At 39.2% G+C, this 24022-nt stretch overlaps 1 protein-coding gene across 1 annotated transcript in view; it reads left to right on the top strand.

Annotated features, from left to right (window-relative positions):
* The window catches only part of cep162 (centrosomal protein 162), a 134708-nt gene that overhangs the window by 56713 nt on the left and 53973 nt on the right, over positions 1–24022 (top strand). The window contains exons 14-16 of the mRNA XM_060849654.1: positions 712–875; positions 3041–3292; positions 17084–17215. Coding sequence (XP_060705637.1) covers positions 712–875; positions 3041–3292; positions 17084–17215 — 548 coding nt within the window. The remainder of the gene's footprint in view (positions 1–711; positions 876–3040; positions 3293–17083; positions 17216–24022) is intronic.

Genomic DNA, 24022 nt, shown 5'->3' with positions numbered 1-24022 from the left:
TTCTGCTGCTCTTAGCACTTACTGCTGTTTTAAAACATCAGTTCAACCAATCAGAGAGCTGTTGCTAGGTGGAATTTCCTTCACCAAAAGAGTCAGTGTTCAGTCTCACTGTCCTCTTACTGCTTACAAAAATCACCATGGATTACACAGCTCACCAAGAGGAAACACTTTATAAATAGCAGAAAACATTTCCTGGTGTTCCAGTTATAGCAGTCCAACTTCATTTCAGATTGTAGTTACAAAAAAAAATTAAATGTGGACTTTTACAATTTTTGGAACAGCAATTATCAGCTTCAAGCTCCTTTGGAAATGAAAAAAATAAATGGCCAAAGCTACTACTATTACGAAAGCTGAGTTAAGTATTTTCTGCTGAGAACAAAATATGGTCTTTCATCTGTTTATTTTGACCTTTTTTTTAATAGCACGTTATTTTGCAAAATTAACTATCCGCAATGTTTGTAGCAAACATTCTAGGATATTCTATACAAGACATTTGTTTTTAAAAGGTAGCACCAGTGAATTTAATGTTTTATTTTTAATTGAAATATATTAATCACTTTGTAATTAATTGATACAATATTACAGACTTCTTTGCCAGCCAAAGATGTTTATCTTCCTTTAATAACACTAACTTGAACCTCATGCTTTGGTTCAAATTGACTTTTTCATTGTATACCAACTGAAGTTTACTTTTCATCCATGCACAAACAGGTCAATTACATGCAACACAGACACTCCGACCAGCAAAGCATAAATTTAATGAAAATGACCTTGGAAGTCCATTACTTACCTCGGTGCAGTCATTTACTCTTAGCCATCAAACTAACAGTAAGACAGACCACGCAAAGTTAATTGGTGTCCACATGCAGAACCAGGTAAAACTTAAAACAGTTGCACGTATCCAGTGTTTTATTCACTATGTTTTGACATCTGTAATTCTATGCAATATTCTTGGGTTAAAGAAATGGCTACATTCTTGCCAATGTTAAAAGAGAAAATCAAATAAGAAAAAATTATTTGGAATGAAAATCAAAGCAAGGAAAATGAAGAGGAGGGTAGGCAGGTCGTGCTGGTGATATTGTAGAGGGGGATGATAGGAGCATGCGTAGTTCTAGTGTCAAGATGAAATCTACTGAGACAAACTGGTTGTGGACTATGAGATCTAATTCAAACTGGAATTGAATAATGAGCTGTAGCACCGCAGGTTTCAGGGTCAGAGGCATTTGGATATTAGCAGGAGCTGAAAATTATGAATGTGATTTAGTCACTTTTTGAATATAAAATAATTTTTATTCATTTATCATTTAATGATTGAAACACACTGAACCAATGCAAGAGCTTTGGAGCTAATGGTGTTTGCGGAAATTAGAATTGTGTTGGAATAAGGGGAGGAGATGCAAACTGTCAGTTAACATTAAGCCAGGGATATTAGAGAAATTGGGACTATTCTGTTTTCAAAGAGAAGGTAGCTGAGAGGAGATTTAATAGAGATTTTCAAATTCATGAGGAGACTGGACATGGTAACTAGGGAGAAGCTGTTCCCACTCTTGAAAAAGAAAAAGAACTTGAGGACGTAGATTTAAAGTGATGTGCAAATGAAGCAAAGGTGATGTGAGAAACACAAGTTTCACACAGTGAATAGGAATTCACTGCCTAGAAATGTTGTGGACGCATTTGAGGCATTCAAGAGGGTACTGGCTGATTATTTGAAGGAAAATGGAGGAAAAGCTAGAGATTGGCACTAAGTAATAGAACAAATGCAGGCATGATGGGCTGAATGATCTCTTGCCACACTCTAACAATTCTGTGATTCTGAATGTAAAAGGAAGTGAGAATTGATGATGAGGACAAACCAAGAGCTCATAGCAGCCTCCTCAATATCCCAATAGATCAGCTATTTCATCATAGACAGGTGTTCTAAATCTGGAATTTTCCCGTACCCCAGCTTCAGCTCCAGGGCTGGTATGACTGTGAGCAAATCGGGGTCTTTTGCACAAGATGTCCCCTGACATCACAACTATTAACCACTGCCAATGTCAACACAGTACTCTTGTCCTTTATTACGACCATATGAACAAGGGACAGGATCAGGTCTCTCGGCCCTTTTGAGCCTGCTCTGCTGTTCAAATGATCATGGCTGATCTGATTTTGACATCAACTCTACATTTCTGCATATCTCTGATAATCTTTTATCCCTGGAAAGGCCTATCCCACTCTGGCCTATCACCCTCACCGTAACCTCCTTCCACCTATCACATTTCCAACGCCAAGTCCCTCCTCCCTACCTTTTATCTTAGCCTGCTTGGCACGCTCTCCTCATTCCTGAAGAAGGGCTCATGCCCAAAACGCGATTCTCCTGCTCCTTGGATGCTGCCTGACCTGCTGCGCCTTTCCAGCAATACATTTTCAGCTCTGATCTCCAGCATCTGCAGTCCTCACTTTCTCCTAATCTCCTAATCTTTTATCCCGCTTGGTAATCAAGAATCCTCCTACCTGGGACTCAAAAATATTTAATCCTTCTGTACCCACTGCCTTTTAAGCAAGGAAGTTTCAAAGGCCGTTGCTTTCTTAACTAATGAACATTTCCTATCTCCAACCTCATCCTCCCAGAGTATGACAGCTAGTCATTCCTATCACTTCCGTAACCATTCCTAATCTATTTGCAAACTGCTCAACACTATCAAAGTACATTATTTAACATTGCTATGTGCAGTAATTATCATTACATCTTGCCAGCTACATTCTAGAATATATTTATTTCATAATTACTTTTGCTTTTTCTTTTGTTTTAAAGTTGAAATAATTTTAAGCACTTAAAGAAATGTACAATCATCAAGCCACTGAGTATGAGTTCCCAATTTACAAGCGTACACCTAAAGTTGTAGATATAATTGAAAACATTCCTGATAGTCCGACAACAGTGTTTAAGACAAAATACAATTCCCTTATAAAATTATTACAAATAAATCACTTCGCTTTATTTTATATTACTCAACAAAATTAACACCCTGACTGTTAAGGATATTTCTGATTTTGATAGTCACTTACAAGAGCTGATGAGGAAACCTCAACAGATCAAAGACTGTGTTCAATAGAGCCTAGTAACACAGCGAGAGAACTTTCCCTGCTACAAAAACTGCAAGAAGCACATGAGAAATGGAATATAGAACATAACCTCGTGGAGAAGTTGAAAGAAAATTTGGCAATGAAAGAAAAGGAACTTATTGACAAAGATGAAGAGTTGAAAAAGGTTCCACAATTAAATAAAGAGATTTTCATTCTTCAAACAAAGGTAATTATGCTCCACAGGGATTCTCTGAAGCTAGAACAGAAGGAGTGTGACAGTCATTGCATAAAGTTGTAGCATTTTACATTGATGTTTTCATTTAGATCTAATTTGTTGATAATATTTTGTGATGCAGAAGGAATGGAAATATTTAGCATTTAGGATAACTACAATTATCCTTATGTTCAGATCTGAATTACTGTGCATGTGACGCATTAAATTAAGAATATAGCCTCAATTAATATGCTTGGATTTTGGTAATTCATAAAACATCAAACACTTCACATCACTCCATTATGTACTAGTAACATTTGCATGGTATTTTGACAGTGCAACTCATAGCAAGACAACTGAACCATTGATTTTATGTTCTTAAACTACATTACTTTAAATTTAAAGGACAAGTTTTATTTCTTTTATCTACTTATCATGAGCAAAAATAAAATTCGGCTCCTCAAAGTTCATCCTTCTAGTAGTCACCTATCATTTCATAATATTCATTTGCTTATTTCATGTCTCCACGACCCCATCTGGCAGATTTGTTTCCTCTGTGTAACTGAGTTAGTGAGTCTGCTTTAAATGTACTTTTTCACCAATTGTATTTTATCTGTAAATTTTTGGTGAATGTGTAGTTGCTGTAAATCATGTAATTGTTTTTCAAAGACAGTCCATTGCATGTGTAAAGTCATGCCTTTTAATGTATTTTCCCAAGCCACCTCAGACAATTGTCCCATATGCTTTCATGATTTTATAGAATCAAACTGTCCCTCAGCCACCCATGACTGGACATCACTTCCCCTCTATGCACCGTAGCCACCGCACTTATCTCGTCTTAGACTCTTGAGATTGATTGTAGTCCTAGTCCTGCCCACTGCACCTTGTAGCACTGCTGTGACCACTGGCAGACAGCTCTTTGAGACAAGGCTCACTCCTGACTAGGAACCAAGCCCTGTCTCTGATAAGTAATGTTCATTTAAAACTTTAAAGTGCTGGAGGCAGCTCGTGACAGCAGCAATGTTTTGTCTTGACTTTAAAGTGGTGAGCGGCAAAACCAGTAATCCAAGAAACTCTAATCATTGGGCTGGAATTGCTGTGCAAGATTCCACTTTGCACATTTCATTGGTTTAATACTCTGCCTGTTGAGTAGTCCCTCAAAATTGGAGTTAGCATTCATACTGTTCAATAGATTCTCAGATGATTCTTCAATTTCTAGTCCTACTACTTTTTTTGCTTTCTTTCCTCATTAATTAAATCAAAGTCCTTTGATTTTCGATCCTTTCATGAGTGGGAACAATTCCCCCCATTTACTCTGTTCAGACCTTTTTTTTATTATTTCTGTCAGATCTTCTTTCTGCTTTCTTTTTTCCAAGGAAAACGTTCTCTTATCTGTTTTTATGATTCAAATTCCTTGTCCTTGGAACCATTTCCATAAACCTTTTTCTGTACTCTTGAAGTGTTGTGCCTAAACCTGGATGTCACATTACAGTTTGAGCTGAGCTAGTGTCTTATGCAAATTGTGTAACTTGCTCTGACATCCTTCTATTATTAAACCTATAATACTGTACATTTTATCAACTGCATTTTATCAAGCTGTTTTGTTCTCTTTAATGACTCATATATGATACACAGAATTCCCTCTACTGTTAGCCTCCTTTTTTTATATAGTATATCCTTTATTTTAAACTTTCTATCCATGTTCTTCCTACAAAACTATATAAATTCATACGTCTATGAATTGAGCTTAATATGCTACCCATCCAATTACTCTACCAACTTGCCTCTGTCCCTTTCAAATTCTACAATACCCTCCTCATAATCAATCTATATCAGATAATACAAGGCTTCTCACACAATGACCCCTGTGGAACTCCACTACAAACTTACCCAGGCAAAAAACATCTAAGTTTGCTCACAAGGCTAAGTGAAGCGTTCTATCAAACATCTCCTGGGAGTCCATGCACACCACATCTACAGCATTTCTCTGGTCAACCCTCTCTCGCATCTTCAAAAAAAAAATTCCAGCAATTTAATTCAACTTGATTTTACCTTGTGGATTCATGCCAGCTCCCTTAAGCAACCAATATTTATCCATGTGACTATTAATTATGTTCCAAATTATTGCCTTTAGAAGTCTTCACATCACTAAAGTTAAACTGACTGACTGACTGTTTTATAGTTGTTTGTTTTATCCTTGTCCTTTTTTTTAAAACAAGGCTGTAATGCTTGCAATTCTCCAGTCCTGCAGCACAACTCCTTAAGCCTAAGGAATACAGAAACTTTATTGCCAATGTCTCTGCAATTCTCACACTTTCTTCCCACAACATCCTCGAATGCATTATATTTGGTCTCAGTGCCTAATCAACACCTTCCTAAATGTAACTACTCCATTTTTTAGTCACAAGCCAGGGACTTCCCTGAATTGGCTGAGATATTGACCTCTTCAGAGGTGGTTTGTAGGTATACCTAAACCATTTCTGTTGAGATCTTGAGGGTCACCTGCTGTAAACAAATTCACGTAAAGCAGTTGCTTCTGGAGCCTGGTGTCAACCATATAAGTAGCGCATGTGGTGTTGGTTTTTGTGCAGCTAATGCCTCAAACGCTGGGCATGTTGATTTTGGAAGTGAATTCTGCTTTTGGGCCACTTTTCTTACCAGTGGATTCGGATGATCTTGTGAAGGCAATGCAGTAGTACTGCTCCAGTGCTTTGAGATGGCTGATGCAGGTTGTCCACATCTCCAAAACATATAGGAGCCTTTGGATCATTGCTGCCCAGTGACCATAATCTTATTTTTGGTTGAGAGATCCTGGTCCTCAATACTATCTTCATGCATTGATTAAAAGTTGAGTTGTTGCATTGGAAGCAATAATAAGTTTGTTGTCTAAGTTGGCCTTCATCTAAAGGAAGCTCCCACATGGTCCACATTTTGCAGAATCTCTCCACTGATCTTAATCAGTAGGAGTGTATTGTGCTGTATAAGCTGATTGGAAAAGGACCTTAATTTTCAAGGTCCACGATATCATGTTCCTTTAGAAGGTGTCGACAATGTTCTGCAGCTCAGTTTCTAAGTGAGTGCACAGAAAATATCATCTGCACTCTGGTGCTGAATATTGATGTTGAAGTGATTTTGGTTTTGGATTGAAGATGGCACAAGTTGAACAATTTCTTATCTGTTCTGTCTAAATAGTCTTTTTCTAATTGGCAAGATGTAACAATGGGGTGCCACAGCGTTCAATCCTCAGACCTCAACTACTTACAAATTATATAATGACTTGGATGCAACGATGGAAAGTGCAAGAGTCAAATTTGTAGATGGCACTAACATAGTTGTAAAGTAAACTACAATAGAAGTATACATTTACAAGTGCATATGGTTAGGTAAACAGGCCAAATTTGACAAGCAAAGTTTAACGTAGGTAAGTGTGAGGTATACATTTTGGTAGAAAAAATAGAAAGACAATGATATCAAAATGGAGAGAACCCTCAATGCTTTGATGCAGAAGGTTCTGTGTAGCTTCATGTATGAATTGCAAAAAACTAGTATGCAATACAGTAGGTAATAAAGAAGGCAAATGGAATTTGGCATTTAATTCCAAAGAAATAGCGTGTAAAGGGAAAGACGTATTGCTGCAAATTTAAAAGGCATTAGTACTGCACTTGGAGAATTGCATACAATTTTGGTCCCCAGAGGAGGAATGTAGTTGCATTGCAGGCAGTTCAGAGGATGTTCACCACATTGATTCCAGAGAAGACAGCTTTGTGTTATGAGGAGAGAGTGAGCAGTTTAGGCCCATACTCTCTGGTGTTTAGAAAAATTAGAAGAGTTCTAATTGAGGTATATGAGATGTTAAATGGGATTGAAAAAATAGACCTAGGATGTTTTTATCATGGGGCAATCTAGAATGAGTGGTCATAGTTGGGGGATCAGATGTAGTATATTTAAATCAGAGATGAGAAGAAACTACTTCTCTCAAAGGGTCATGAGTCTGTGGAATTCACTATCCTAGAGTGCACTGGATCCAGGGACATTGTGTAAGTTTAAGGAGATAAGAAAGTTTTTAATGTTATAGACAGCAGGCAAGAAAGTGGGGTTGAGGCAGAGATGAGATCTGCCATGATGATATCAAATGGCAGAGCAGGATCGATGGGCTGAATTGCCTCCTCCTGCTCCTAGTTCTTATGTTTTTAGAAAACCTGTTAATGGTGAGGTGTAAAATTGCAGTGAGGATGATGAAAAGGACACTTGGTACAATGACACCACATCATTTAACACCAGTCTTCACTGAAATGGTATCCCTGGTGGTTACGTTGATGAGGACCTCATCTTGTATGTCACTGTGGAGTGTGAACTGCAGAAAATGAAAACTAGGTCCACATTACAGAAGAGAAGATACTGGAGGTGTTAAAACACCGCATTTGGAGTACTACGTACAATTCTGGTCACCCTGCTGTAGGAAGGATGCTATTAAATTGGAAAGGTTGCAAAAAAAAATTTATAAGAATTTTACCAAGGCTGTAAGTTTTGAAAGGAGAGGCTGAATAAGGTGGGACTTCTTCCCTTGGCATAAATAAGGTGAGTAGCCAAATTCTTTTCCCCACTGTAGGGGAGTCCATAACTAGAGAGCATAGGTTTAAGGTACAAAGGGAAAAATTTAAAAGGGACCCGAGGGGCAACATTTTCACACAAAGGGTGGTACATCTATGGAATGAGCTGCCAGAGGAAGTGGTAGAGGTGGGTATAATTATAACAATTAAAGACATTTCGACAGGGACATGGATAGGAAAGATTTAGAGGGATATGGGCCAAATGCAGGAAAATGGACCAATTCAGTTTAGGAAGTCTAGTCAGCGGACGAGTTGTGCCGAAATGCCTGTTTTTGTGCTGCATGACACTATGGCAAATGATTTTGACATATTCTGACAGCCAGATTTGAGAAGAATTTGAACAAGTCGGTTCTGTTATGTCTTGCAAAGCTCAAACTTCCTCTCCAATTACTGTTTAATTGTGCAAATCTGTTTATTTACTATTTTCAGTTAATTTAAGTTTCATAATTTCCACTTCTGTCGCTTGTTACTATTTTTGGGGGAAATTGCTAAACTCTGCCCAATTATTTCTTTTCAATTTTCTTTCCTTTCTCTCTACTTTTACTTGCGTAGTTTATACTTTTGTCTATATACAGTATTTATTTTGAATATCTATATATTTTAATTATTTCTAATTTCTTCAAAATTTGCCTTTTAAAGTCTGATACCCTGGTCCAGAACATACAGAAGAACTAGGAGCAGGAATGGGTAACCTGGCTCTTTGAGCTGCTCAGCCATTTAATAAGATCATGGCTGATCTTTTCATGGCCTTGGCATCACTTACCCACTCTTTCACCGTAACCCTTAATTCCTTTATTGTTCAAAAAAATGTATCTTAGCTTTACTGAAGTAGCATCAACTACTTCACTAGGCAGGGAATTCCATAGATTCACAACCCTCTGGGTAAAGAAGTTCCTTCTCAATTCAGTGCTACATTTGCTCCTCCTAATTTTAAGGCCGTGCTCCCTTGTCCTAGTTTCACCTGCTAGTGGAAACTATTGTGGAGAAAACATAGAGAACCATCAGGAAACACAGAGAGTTCTTCAAGAAGTAGATCTTTTATTTGCAAACAAAAAGCCGTGACACTGAGAAAGCAGATTCTCGAATGCCCACAAACCTCAGAGTCCGTAGATTTTTATATTTTTTTATCGTGTTTCTGTTAGCTTATCAGCATGTCTAACTATATTAATCAAAGTACCTCACTCTAGCTACACAATAAACTAGTGATGTTAGTTCTCTTTAGTTGTACATTCTACTTAATGTAATTTGAATGTCACGGTTAGATATTTATTGCTAACTGTGCTATAGTGATCTTCAATTCCAGACTAACCTGTCATGATAGATATTTAGCTATTTCACCTGTTACAATAGTCTCCTATCTCAAGCTGACTCTACTAACTATTAATTAGATATTTTAATGTCATGTCCCAAATATTTATTGTCCCAATCCTGTCATAATAACACTTAACAGAGAAACTTGCTTTATTATTTGTTTTATCTCATCTCACCATTGTGACCTTTCAGCCTTAACCTTACTCTGCGAATTGGTGTAAGAATGTTCCACTGTAGTTATCCTATCCTGCCTTCCACAGAACACAGATTGCTGGTGATCTTCATGCTTTAATCCTTCCCATGCTTTCATGTTCTTCATTTTCCATAAAACGTCCTCTCTACATCTAACTTATAATGTTTCTTTTTGTGTGCACTCACTTAGAAATTGAGCTGCAGATCATTGTTGACACCTTCTAAAGGAACATGATATCGTGGACCTTGAAAATTAAGGTCCTTTTCCAATCAGCTTATACAGCACAATACACTCCTATTGATTAAGATCAGTGGAGAGATTCTGCAAAACGTGGACCATGTGGGAGCTTCCTTTAGATGAAGGCCAACTTAGACGACAAACTTATTATTGCTTCCAATGCAACAACTCAATTTTTAATCAACTCATGAAGATAGTATTGAGCACTTTGAAAAATTGCTTTGTAAGTCCTTCACTGCTCATCAATTCTCCCACCATAAAGTCTTTGTTTCCAGTCTACTTTAGCCCAACTCCTCTCTCTTCCTATTGTAGTCCTATAGTCCAGATTAACCAATAACCTGAATTTAGTTGTGCTTTCGTTTCTAGTTGCTGTCTGAATACTTTATTGTATGTTTGCTTGAGAAATGTGAACTTCACCAGCTTATCATGAGATGCTAGTTTTTTTTCTGGGAATGTGATGATGGGCTGTCATTTTACAAGTGTGCAAAATACTTCAGCAGGGGCAGTTCAGAATTAACCATATTAATGTGTGGGACTGAAATCGTAGGTCAGACCATGTGAGAATATCAAGGTGCAATTCTTAAAGGACATTCCCAAAAAAAACTTTTGTTATGATATTCTCACAGCTTTGTGGTCACCAGCTGACTATTTCCAGAATTTTAAATTCTCAAACTATCTTGGTAGCATTTGAACTCATTTTGGATGTAGGTTTGCTCGCTGAGCTGGAAGGTTCCTTTCCAGACATTTTGTTACTCTACTAGGTAACATCTTCAGTGGGCCACGGGTGAAGCAATGCTGAAAATTCCTGCTTTCTATTTATCCGTTTGGGTTTCTTTGGGTTGGTGATGTTAGTCCACTGAAGATGTTACATAGTAGGGTAACGAAACATCTGGAAATGAACCTTCCAGCTCAGCGAGCAAACCTACATCTAAAACCTCAACCTGAGCTATAAATCTTCTCAATTTGAACTCATGTTATTTTAGTTATTAGCAATTGACTCTGGAATGTTCGTCCAGTAGCGTAACCTCAGCATAACTGTGTTTACCTTCTTGAACCTTTGGCATCTGAAGACCAAATTTAAAAAATAGTGCTTCTAATGGGAGTTCAGTTAGTGAAAGCATATACAGGTTGTCCTGCTGAATTGGGGACACTGTTTCTAAAATGGGAAATTTTAAAACGTGTTGGCTGTAAAGCGACTACATCATCAACACTTTAAGTGCTATTTCTAAGGGGTGGTTTTTCTGTAACGTGGGGTTACACAAGAACATAACTATTGTGTTATAGAAGAACTGACTGAGAAAAACGTATGGTCTCCACAATTGAGTATAATGTAAAGGAAGAACTAGCATATAGTGCTTATGGTGTATTAATATGTCCTATTAAGTACATTGAAATAGATCTACTGTTTCCAAATGGTGCAGTTGTTAGAATGGGTTAATATATTCATTTGTAAATAGGGAATCTTGGGAGTGTCTCTTTCTATTTCCAATGACTGCTAATGTTGGATGAAGTCAAAAATCACAAGACACCGGGTTATAGTCCAACAAGTTTATTTGAAACCGCAAGCTTTCAGTGTGTCCCACTCCTTCCTTAGGCAGCTTCCTAATGCCAACTTAGTTTTATAAAATCAACCCTATTGAATTTAAAACTAGAACAATGAAGTTGTATCACATTCATTTGATTCTAGTGCATCACTCCCATTAAATATCTGTCTTCCTAGTTTATGTTGAATTTATTTGAAAGTGCTGTAACCCAAATGTTAACGTTCATGCCTTACTCAGAGCAGGCCAAGTTGTTAATTTGTTCGCTACAATTTGTCATTTATCTCAAGAGTGTTGGAATATAAAAGCACCGTTGTGCTACTGAGGCTTTATAAAGCTCTGGTTAGGCCCCATTTAGAGTACTGTGTCCAGTTTTGGTCCCCACACCTCAGGAAGGACATACTGGCACTGGAGCATGACCAGCGGAGATTCACACGGATGATCCCTGGAATGGTAGGTCTAATATACGAGGAACAGCTGAGGATCCTGGGATTGTATTCATTGGAGTTTAGAAGATTAAGGGGAGATCTCATAGAAACTTACAAGATAATACATGGCTTGGAAAGGGTGGACGCTAGGAAATTGTTTCCATAAGGCGAGCAGACTAGGACCCGTGGAACAGCTTGAGAATTAGAGGGGTTAAAGTCAGGACAGAAATGCGGAGACATTTCTTCAGCCAGAGAGTGGTGGGCCTGTGGAATTCATTGCCGCAGAGTGCAGTGGAGGCCAGGACTCTAAATGTCTTCAAGGCAGAGATTGATAAATTCTTGATGTCACAAGGAATTAAGGGCTTCGGGGAGAATGCGGGTAAGTGGAGTTGAAATTCCCATCATTCTGGATCAGTGGTGCTGGAAGAACACAGCAGTTCAGGCAGCATCCAACGAGCATTGAAATCGACGTTTCGGGAAAAGGCCTTACCTCCTGAAATTCCCATCAGCCATGATTGAATGACGGAGTGGACTCGATGGGCCGAATGGCCTTACTTCCACTCTTATGTCTTATGATCTTAAATCTATTCATGAACTCCCATTATTTAACTTGCTTCTTTTCCTCAAATAACAATATACTTTCCTTAATTTTCAACCTTTCATTGCCAACTAAAACTACTCCCACTGATCTTCTGTTCTTTGTGAATAATTCATGCACTTCAATTAGAAAGTGTTCTCATCTCCTAGGGTGAATACATGTTTCAGCAACTTGTACATCAATTTTCTGCTGCTAAATATTCATTTTAATTCATCTCATGAATACTTTAACCATTTGCATGTAGTTAGTTACAAGCAATCTGTAATTTGTTTCTCAGATGCAGTGGTCAATTACTGCTTTATTTTTGTGGCCTACGAGTGGAATTTTCCTTTCCTTGGAGATGGTGAGAAGGGGAAATAATTGAGCCAATTGGTCTAGAGAGAAAAACACCTGCTTTTTTTTTAACCATCTCAGAAATGAAATACCAGTTGAGAAGTGTCATGGGTGATTTGCCAGAAGTTAAGTGGTCACTTAATAGCTTTAACTCATTGCTTTCCTGATCACCTGCCTTCCCACTGGGAGATATGGCTGGCTAATTTCCCAACTGGGACACTAAGGCAGTCTGCTTGCCAAATTGGACATGAGGCCACCAATTGCCCCAATTTCGGGAAAATCAAAGGCACAGAAGGGAGAAATAGGATGACCCCCCCAACTTGCAAGAAGAAATAAAATGTGTAGTTCTTACTGCTAGATCACCCAAAGGAGTATGCATCCAGAGTGGATTTTAGGAGCCAGAAGCTGATTGGTCAACAATTTCTGTTGCCTCAGCTTGCCAATGTCATCATGTGTAGGATGAGATACTCACCCTCACTGTTATTGAGCTGATTGGCAGACCATTCAGTGAGTTATCTCAGCTGTGGAACTGGGGTTTTACACGCTGCCTAATCCCTAAAACTCTCAGTTTCAAAAATAAATCACAGTCTTTGCTTCCTTTTTCTTTAATTAGCTTTCCACCTCTCCCATTTCTCTCTGTTAGCTTGGTTCAGTTAATGGCGATCCCAGTTCTAACAAAGAACATTGAATTCAAGTCCCAGTACGTGATCTAAGTACATAAGTTAGGCTGTGGGAATGCTGTATTGTGACAGGCAGAGCCCTTCAAATGGGAGGTTGAATCAAACTACTGAAAAGATTGAAACAAAGCCATGGAGATTCTTAGCGCTAGGAATAAGTGCTGTCATTATGTTGGAAAAAATTCTCTGGAACTAACAACTTCCAGGGGCTGATTAACTGATATTGCTTGTGTGATTTAGTCTGTTAATTTTCAAGTAATAACAACACGATTTCCTTGAATTACATCTGTGCATTTGCATGCTTTTAGTGAAGAAAAAAAAAGAAATTGTTGAGATTGTAATGAAAAGAAAGCTTTACTTTTAAGACACTTAGTTTTGTGTTGCTGAAATTAAGATACATTTTGTTAAAGCTTTTTGTCTTGTACCTTTTCGGAGAATTCATAAATTTAGCAAATTAAAGTGCAAATAAAATTTTTATTGCATAAGAGGAGTCATAGAGACCTACAGCATGGAAACAGACCCTTCGATCCAACCCGTCCCTGCCAACCAGATATCCCAACCCAATCTAATACCACCTGCCAGCACCCGGCCCATATCCCTCCAAACCCTTCCTATTCATATACCCATCCAAATGCCACTTAAATGTTGCAATTGTACCAGCCTCCACCACTTCCTCTGGCAGCTCATTCCATACCTGTACCACCCTTTGTTGCCCCTTAGGTCTCTTTTATATCTTTCCCCTCTCACGATAAGCCTATGCCCTCTAGTTCTGGAGTCCCCAACCCCAGGGAAAAGACTTTGCCTATTTAGCCCTATCCTTGCCCCTCATAATTTTGTAAACCTCTATAAGGTCACCCCTCAACCTCCGACGCTCCAGAGAAAACAGTCCCAGCCTGTTCAGCCTCTCCTTGTAGCTCAGATCCTCCAACCCTGGCAACATCCTTGTAAATCTTCTCTGAACCCTGTCAAGTTTCGCAACATCTTTCCGATAGGAAGGAGACCAGAATTGCATGCAATATTCTGTCAGTGGTCTAACCATTATCCTGTACAGCCGCAACATGACTTCCCAACTCCTATACTTAGTGATCTGCCCAATAAAAGAAAGCATATCAAACACCTTCTTCACTATCCTATCTACTTGCGACTCCACTTTCAAGGAGTTATGAATCTACACTCCAAGGTCTTTTTGTTCAGCAACACTCCTTAGAACCTTACCACTAAGTGTGTAAGTCCTGCTAAGATTTGCTTTCCCAAAATGCAGCACCTAGCATTTATCTGAATTAAACTCCATCTGCTACTTCTCAGCCATTGGCCCATCTAATCAAGATCCTGTTGTAATCTGAGGTAACCCTCTTTGCTGTCCATTACACCTCCAATTTTGGTGTCATCTGCAAATTTACTAACTGTACCTCTTACGCTCGCATCCAAATAATTTATGTAAATGACAAAAAGTAGAGGACCCAGTGCTGATCCTTGTGGCACTCCACTGGTCACGGGCATCCAGTCTGAAAAACAACCCTCCACCACCACCCTCTATCTTCTACCTTTGAGCCAGTTCTGTATCCAAATGGCTAGTTCTCCCTGTATTCCATGAGATCTAACCTTGCTAATTAGTCTGCCTTGTCGAACGCCTTACTGAAGTCCATATAGATCACATCTACCATTCTGCCCTCATCAATCCTCTTTGTTACTTCTTCAAAAAACTCAATCAAGTTTGTGAGATATGATTTCCCATGCACAAAGCCATGTTGACTATCCCTAATCAGTCCTTGCCTTTCCAAATGCATGTACATCCTGTCCCTCAGGATTCCCTCTAACAACTTGCCCACCACTGAGGTCAGGTTCACCAGTCTATAGTTCTCTGGCTTGTCTTTACCACCTTTCTTAAACAGTGGCACCACGTTTGCCATCCTCCAGTCTTCCGGCACCTCACCTGTGACTATCGATGATACAAATATCTCAGCAAGAGGCCCAGCAATCACTTCTCTAGCTTCCCAAAGAGTTCTAGGGACCTGGGGATTTATCCAGCTTTAACCGTTTCAAGACATCCAGCACTTCCTCCTCTGTAATCTGGGCATTTTGCAAGTTGTCACCATCTATTTCCCTACAGTCTATATCTTCCATATCCTTTTCCACAGTAAATACTGACACAAAATATTCATTTAGTATCTCCCCTGAATGATTGGCAAGTGGATTCTGATTAGTAGAGGCTGCATGAGGAATCAACCAATTAATAATAAATTACATTTTACTGTTAAGATTTGTTTAAATTTTAAACCAGGCAGGTTGACTCTGATTGACCAAGTCATTACACTGAGAAATGAGCCAGAGAATGGCTGTCACCTATTTTGTTGTGTTGAAATAGGTGCAGTGTATGTACATGTTCTTTTGGTCTGCAAAGAACATGGCACTGTGCATTAATTATGTCTAAAATTATAATCAAGATCCATAAAGGCATATATCTTACTTTAAATTAATGTCATTATACATAGGACTCGGAAAAGAAAGACCGTCCTGACATCTCTCTCATTAGAATACTAAAAAACTACTACAACAAGATGTCATTTAGGAATTCAGAAAAGAAGAGCATGGCTACAAGCTAACCATTCAGTTATCCTTTTAAATATCCAGATCTCTAAATAATGGATTAATAATTATGCTAATGTATTTCCTGTTGATGAGATGGGTTTTTTTCTGCATAATTGGACACTTTGCACATTCACAGACAGAAGAATTTAGATAATTCATGAAACGCTGGTATTTTCTACAGTTACAACTTCAATTAATTGTAAAATTACATCTGAGTAATGCCAGAATAGAAATAGAACAGTTGCATTATTACTGGCTGTGATCTAACCTGGTGCACATTTTGAACTTCATGTTATTCATGGTGGAGTTCAATTTAATTATGTCAATTCCTTTCAATCAGGCCAATGAAAATTTCAAAATGCTGGAAATCTTTTTTTAAAAAAAATAAACATAGTATTGACTTGCACTTTGGAGGATTGGCAGTTCCAACCTTCACTCACTCAGGATTATTAAGCAACTGTTGCCCAATCGCCGAATCACATCTAATGTTGGACACTGGGTTATGGAAGCAGTGATGCATAATAATTAGATTGACAACCAATTTAGAATTGTCAGTTGGGTTGTAATGTGGCATATTTGTGCTTCCTGGATGTTGTCAGAACTGGAGGGTTTGAGTTCTAGGGAGAGGCTGAATAGGCTGGGGCTTTATTCCATGGAGCATCAGAGGCTGAAAGGTGACTTTATAGACATTAATAAACTCATGCGAGTCATGGATAAGGTGAAAAGCCAAGATCTTTTCCCTAGGGTGGGGAAGTACAAAACTAGAGGGCATAGCTTGAGGTGAGACAGGAAAGATTTGAAAAGGACTAGAGATGTCCCTTTTCACATTTGAGGGTGGTGGTGTATGAAACAAACTGCCAAAGGAAGTGGTGGAAAGGTACAGTTACAACATTTAAAAGGCATTTGGATAGGTATAAGAATAGGAAGGGTTTAGAGTGATATGAGCCAAATGCTGTGAAGTTGAGATGTCTAGTCAGTGTGGACGAGTTAGACTGATGGGTTTGCTTCCGTGCTCTGACTCTATAGCCACAATAATCTTTGTAATACTTCAAAATGTTGTTTGCATATTTCCAGACTCCTCAGCTGAAGTGATATAACTTTGCATTGCTCTCAAAGTAATACAAAATCATTATCCTTCACAATGTCTCCCAAGCTATCTATAAAATCATGATTTACATACTTACTTAAATGAAATTCTGTATCCAAGTCCATCACCATCTGTTATCATACCTGCAGAAGAGTTTCTCTTTTAAAATAATTTAATAATGCATTTTTTTTTCTGAAAGTTGCACAGCTTGGAAGCAAACAGGAATAAATTGATATTTGGAGGACCATTGGATCCTGTGACTAAAGAAAAGCTGAAATTAATTGAAAAGGAAGTTCAGGAACAAGAAACTCTAATTCAAGGATACCATCAGGTATTGGAACAAAGACATTGGATTCTCCACTTTCCAAGGACTATATCAGTGTTTTATTTTGGTTGTTAAGTAGTAAAATCAGTCAGCTTTAATTTTTCAATATTTTCCTGTGTTTTGTGCATGGAGTTTTCTTATCTACTGCATTTGACTGTCAAGCTTGACTTCATACTTTAGCTTTTATCTTGTCTAATTTCTTTATTCAAAATCCAACTGCATGAGATCTTCGTCCCAGCTTAAATTTTCTCCCCAGTAATATTTCAGTGAAAGATATAACATAGTCACTGCCAAGTTATTTTTGGGTGTCAGATGGCAGCCAATCTTTGCTCTTGCTAATCTTTCAGGTGGATTGCATTCATAATATTGTGGTCATTCATCAATTGAATATTTTTGCTATGATCCCATACCAGACAGAAATTTAAGCTACAATTGTTTTAAAAATAGAAAAAATGTGAGATTCTAGGTACTTACAACAATAATAAAGCCCACAAATTCCATGATTTTAAAAAAAAAACAAATTTCACTGTACCAAGTTTGAATAGTAATACAACCTAACATCGAGTTAGAATTAACTTTATTAAATACGGATAGCAGACACATACTCCACAGAATACATCAAGAAATATATACAATCAAGATCAATTTCCCCCTGAGATTTCTTTATAACTCATTTCACCCAGATTTAGGGACACTATGGACCAAGTCTAATTTAAAATGCTTGAGAATTCCAATTTCTTCTCTTGAAATGATCTAACTTTAAAACTTGCTGAAAAACTCTTCTGCTACTGATTACCTTAATGACAGCTCAAATTCTGGTCCTTCCTCCCTTCCCACAACTATACTCTTCTGCATTCTTGAATCTGCATTCTTGAATCTGCACTCACTCAAAAGCACAATTGCTTTTTTCAACAACAGCTAGCTTCACCAAGCTATATTTCTGTATTGTATTTCTCCGAGCTGTAATGTTTCTTTGCTGCATGAATCAAAACTACTTGTGGTTTTTCTTCATCTTTTCTCTCAGCTATCATGAACACAACTTCTTCTGAGTCCACACAGCTGCCAGATCTTTTCTTGTCAGCCCTACTGCAGCTCTTGGCTGCACCTTGTGGCTCCTTTTGATATTTCCTGCATTCTGGCATTCAAAATCTGTGCCTTTTTCAGTATGGAGCATCTCTTCTCTTCTCCTAAGTACCTGATTGATGAGGAGCCCAAATGGTATTAATCTTTAGCTGGTGGTGAACCTGTGGAATTCTCCACCACATAAGGCTATGGAAGCTACGTATGTGACTGCTCTGTTGAATTGATTAGAATTTAATAGAATTGAAAGTGACCTATTCAAGACATTGCAAAAAGCTCCAGACTTTTTCCAGGCAGTATTGAATGTAATTAATATTTTATAAGTCAAATATAGAAACTCCTTGGAACTTTCTATTCTTTTAACATTACCATTTTCACAGATTGCTATTTTTCACAGCACAAAATTAATATCAAAAGATTTCATCACCATTTACATTTATATCATCAGCTTTTGGAGATTTCAGTGGTATACATTTTAGCTATTAAAAACTTCTTTCATTTGTTAATGCAGTATTCAGGTATAAACACAATTACATCCATAGCACTCCATTCTGTTCCAAAGGTCAATTCAGGATGCACACAGGTCTTTGGATCCATTTATAACAGATATGATTACCAAGAATAAATCAATATGCTCCAAATCTAGCTCATCATAACCAAATCTCTGTTTCCTTGAGTTGTCTAAATTGGCCCTAAGCCTAGATATTCCTAGCTAGAACGCCAAGCTATAGGAAACAAAACAGATGTATAGAGCAAAATCTAATGCATACTGAGTGGCAATCAGAGATAGTTTGAATTACTCTTGTATTTTGGAAAGCATTGCATGGTGAAAGGTCAGTGAGAGTTTTGATTTTTGCAGATATCTGACATCATTGTTATTTTACATGTTTTTTTTACTTGATTTTCAATTTTGTACAATGAATATTCATGGATTGGAAAAAATCTCATAGCACGTAAGGAATAATGAGAAACATTTTTGTACAAATGAACATCTCTTTTGAACCCATCTTTTGTTTTTATGTTTGGCTCATTATCAATTTTTTGTGCCTTGCACCAAACTCATCCCTTTTGACATGCATCATTCCTGTGCTGTTTGCTATCAGAGATCACTTCCTTTTGTTCCTTGCGTGGACTGACAAATGTACTATTTTTGTTTATGACTTAAATATGTGTTCCTTTTTCTTTCCCTAGTCAGGTCTCACTTGGTAGCATCCCACCTCTGAGTCACAAATTCCCAGATGCTAGTTTCACTCCAGAATTAAGCACAAACATATTAGCTGACAATCCACAGTACTGGAGAAGTGCTGCATTCTTGGAGCCAGCTAAGATGTTAAACAAAGATCTCATGGCAGTATTTTAAACAAGAGCAGGAAGTTACCCCAAAATCCTGATCAAAATTTATCTCATGAATCAAATCCCAAAAAACGCTTGTAAAGGATATAATGACCATTGAGAGATCACAGCAAAAATTCACCTGACTGATTCCTGGGAAGGTAGGATTGTCATTTGACAAGAGATGGAGTCAACTCGGCCTGTATTCACTGGAATTTAGAAGAATAAGAAGTGATCTCATTGAATCTTGTGAAGTTCTAACAAGGCTGGACAGACCGGATGTAGGAATGATGTTTTTTGCTAGCTAGGGTCTCTAGACCAAGGGGTCATTGTCTCAGAATATAGGGTGGTCCTTTACCGATATGAGAAGAAACGTCTTTTCTCAGTTGGTGGTGAAGCTATGGAAGCCAATACGGTGAATATTCCTAAGAAAGAAATAGATAAATTTCTGGACACTAAAGTTATCTAGGGTTATGGAGAGAGTATGACTATGGCCTTAAACAGCACTTAAACAAAACACATGAACACTAACATCGAGAAGGACAAGGGTAGCAGATACATGGGAACACCAACTATAGCTTCCCCTCCAAGCCATTCGTCATCCTGCTTTGGAAATATAGTGCAGTTCCTTCAGTATGCTGAAACAAAATTCTGGAACTTGCTGCCTAATGGCATTGTGGGTATACCTAAAGTATATAGACAGTTCAAGCTGCAGTTAAGAAGGCAGCTAACCACCATCATCTCAAGGGCAACTGGGAATGGGCAATCAATATTGACCCTGCCATTGACACCCACATCCCTTGAATTAATGAAAAAAGTTAATGTTAGTGCAGGTTTGATGGGCTGAATGACCATATCCTACAAAAAAATCAAAAGAATTGTGGATGCTGTAAATCAGAGGCAAAAATAGAAATTGCTGGAAAAGTTAAATCGGTCTGGCAGCATCTGTGGAGAAAAATCGTACTTAACATTTAAGGTCAAATGACCCATCCTCAGAACAGCAATTTCTATTTTTGGACCTAACCCTGCTCCTATTTTTCATGTTTGGTAATAGCCATAGAGTCATACAGCACAGAAACAGACCCTTCAGCCCAACCAGTCCTTGCCAAACATAATCCCAAACTATGCTAGTCCCACCTGCCTGCTCCTGGCTTATATCCCTCCAAACCTTTCTTATTCATGTATCTATCAAAATGTCTTTTAAGCAACGTAATCATATCTGCATCCACCATTTCCTGAGGAAGTTCATTCCACACACAAACCACCCTCTGTAAAATATTTGTCTCTTACATCATTTTTAAGTCTCTCTCCTCTCACCTTAAAAATGCGTCCCCTAGTCCTGAAATTCCCCATCTTAGGGATAAGACAACTACCATCAAGTTTATCTATACCTGTCAAGTTTTATAAACTTCTATCAGGTTGCCTCTCAGGTGAAGAAAAGTCCCAGTCTATCCAGCTTTTCTTTATAACTCAAATCTTTCATACCCTGCAACTCCTCTGAATCCTCTCCAGCTTAATAATATCTTTCCTATAACTGGGCGACCAGAACTGGACACAGTACTCCAGGAGAGGCTTCATCAACACCCTGTACAATCTCAACATGCCGTCCCAACTCCTAAATTTAAAGGGCTGAGCAATGAAGGTAAGTGTGCTTAAACGCCTTTTAGACCTCAAAAGATTATGTAGATGAATCTCTCTGTACTTAGAATTATGTAGCTCGATCTCTCTGTTCTACAACACTACCCAAGGCCCTACCTTATAAGCCTGCCTTACCCTTGTTTGTTGTACCCAAATGTAATACCTTGCATTTATCCAGATTGAACTCCATCTGCCATTTTTTCAGCCCATTGACCCGTTTTATCAAGTTCCCTTTGTAATCTTAGATAATCTTCTTCATTGTCTACAAAGCCACCAAATTTGTTTTCATCTGCAAACTTGCTAACATGCCCTCTATATTCTCATCCAAATCATTTACATAAATGACAAACAAAAGAGCTCATCCCTCTGGAACACTGCTGGTCACAGGCGTCCAGTTCGAAAAGCAACTCTCCATCGTTATTCTCTGTCTCCTGCCAATTATGTTTCTAATTATCTCATTACTGTCCGTGGGATTTTACTGTGCACACATTACCTGTTGCATTTCCTACGTTACAACAATGGCTACACTTTTTTGAAGGTGTTTTATTGAATTCTTAATATGTTCAGCATATGATCTTTACATTCATCAAAACAATGGAACAGAATAAACTGAATGGAACTCCTGATCACCTCAATGGCAGAAAAGAAAACCTAGTTAATATTAAAATACTTGAACTCTGGTAAAATAAAGGTAAAGCAGCCCTATTCAAAAATAGTTGTTATGGACTAGACCAGACCACTCAAAACATTCTTAAGCAAGCAGCCCTAGACCTAACTTTGCAATTTGTTTCAGTAAGTGTGCAATGAAATTTACCCGCAGTAAGATAACTAGGTTGAATACTAGATTTTAAAACAGACAAAAAATGTATTCACAAAATTACACAATGAACAACAAAGAACAGAATAAAGAACTCAACCTATCCAGTTAGACTTAATTATGCTGTTCTGAATACACACAACAGTCCCAATAAGCAGACTTCCTTTGAGAACCAGTATAACTTGAACACATGCTTACAAGTTGAAGTTGAAGGGCAGAAAAGAGGTAGAGTTTCCACACAGCTCCCTGTTGAATTTCCCAGTTCAAAACTGAACTAAAACTGCTCAGCTCAGCTAAAGAGTAAAAAATGAGGTCTGCAGATGCTGGAGATCACAGCTGCAAATGTGTTGCTGGTCAAAGCACAGCAGGCCAGGCAGCATCTCAGGAATAGAGAATTCGACGTTTCGAGCTTAAGCCCTTCATCAGGAATAAGAGAGAGAGCCAAGCAGGCTAAGATAAAAGGTAGGGAGGAGGGACTAGGGGGAGGGGCGATGGAGGTGGGATAGGTGGAAGGAGGTCAAGGTGAGGGTGATAGGCTGGAGTGGGGTGGGGGCAGAGAGGTCAGGAAGAGGATTGCAGGTTAGGAGGGCGGTGCTGAGTTGAGGGAACCGACTGAGACAAGGTGGGGGGAGGGGAAATGAGGAAACTGGAGAAATCTGAATTCATACCTTGTGGTTGGAGGGTTCCCAGGCGGAAGATGAGGCGCTCCTCCTCCAGCCGTCGTGTTGTTGTGTTCTGCCGGTGGAGGAGTCCAAGGACCTGCATGTCCTCGGTGGAGCGGGAGGGAGAGTTAAAGTGTTGAGCCACGGGGTGATTGGGTTGGTTGGTTCGGGCGGCCCGGAGGTGTTCTCTGAAGCGTTCCGCAAGTAAGCGGCCTGTCTCCCCAATATAGAGGAGGCCACATCGGGTGCAGCGGATGCAATAGATGATGTGTGTGGAGGTACAGGTGAACTTGTGGCGGATATGGAAGGATCCCTTGGGGCCTTGGAGGGAAGTGAGTGTGGAGGTGTGGGCAAAGCCTCCACACTCACTTCCCTCCAAGGCCCCAAGGGATCCTTCCATATCCGCCACAAGTTCACCTGTACCTCCACACACATCATCTATTGCATCCGCTGCACCCGATGTGGCCTCCTCTATATTGGGGAGACAGGCCGCTTACTTGCGGAACGCTTCAGAGAACACCTCCGGGCCGCCCGAACCAACCAACCCAATCACCCCGTGGCTCAACACTTTAACTCTCCCTCCCGCTCCACCGAGGACATGCAGGTCCTTGGACTCCTCCACCGGCAGAACACAACAACACGACAGCTGGAGGAGGAGCGCCTCATCTTCCACCTGGGAACCCTCCAACCACAAGGTATGAATTCAGATTTCTCCAGTTTCCTCATTTCCCCTCCCCCCACCTTGTCTCAGTCGGTTCCCTCAACTCAGCACCGCCCTCCTAACCTGCAATCCTCTTCCTGACCTCTCCGCCCCCACCCCACTCCGGCCTATCACCCTCACCTTGACCTCCTTCCACCTATCCCACCTCCATCGCCCCTCCCCTTAGTCCCTCCTCCCTACCTTTTATCTTAGCCTGCTTGGCTCTCTCTCTTATTCCTGATGAAGGGCTTATGCTCGAAACGTCGAATTCTCTATTCCTGAGATGCTGCCTGGCCTGCTGTGCTTTGACCAGCAACACATTTGCAGCAGCTCAGCTAAAGAGCTGACTACCCCCTTTTCATTATACAGGTTACTTCTAAAACATGACCACTTCGGCCTGACGTCTCATCTGTTTACATATAAACAAAAGGCCTCTCAAAATCCTTTTCACCTCTGTACCAAACCAGGCTGATCGGAGCCCGGCCCAGTATATTGCCCCTCTGAGAAAAATCAAGGACAGACTCTCCTTTAGCCAAGGAACAGCTGTTAGAAAAAAAAGAGCTAGCTTTGTGACATAGTCACTG

The sequence above is a fragment of the Hemiscyllium ocellatum genome, chromosome 3, assembly GCF_020745735.1.
Source record: "Hemiscyllium ocellatum isolate sHemOce1 chromosome 3, sHemOce1.pat.X.cur, whole genome shotgun sequence".
Lineage (NCBI taxonomy): Eukaryota > Metazoa > Chordata > Chondrichthyes > Orectolobiformes > Hemiscylliidae > Hemiscyllium > Hemiscyllium ocellatum.
This window is presented reverse-complemented; position numbering and strand designations above follow the sequence as displayed.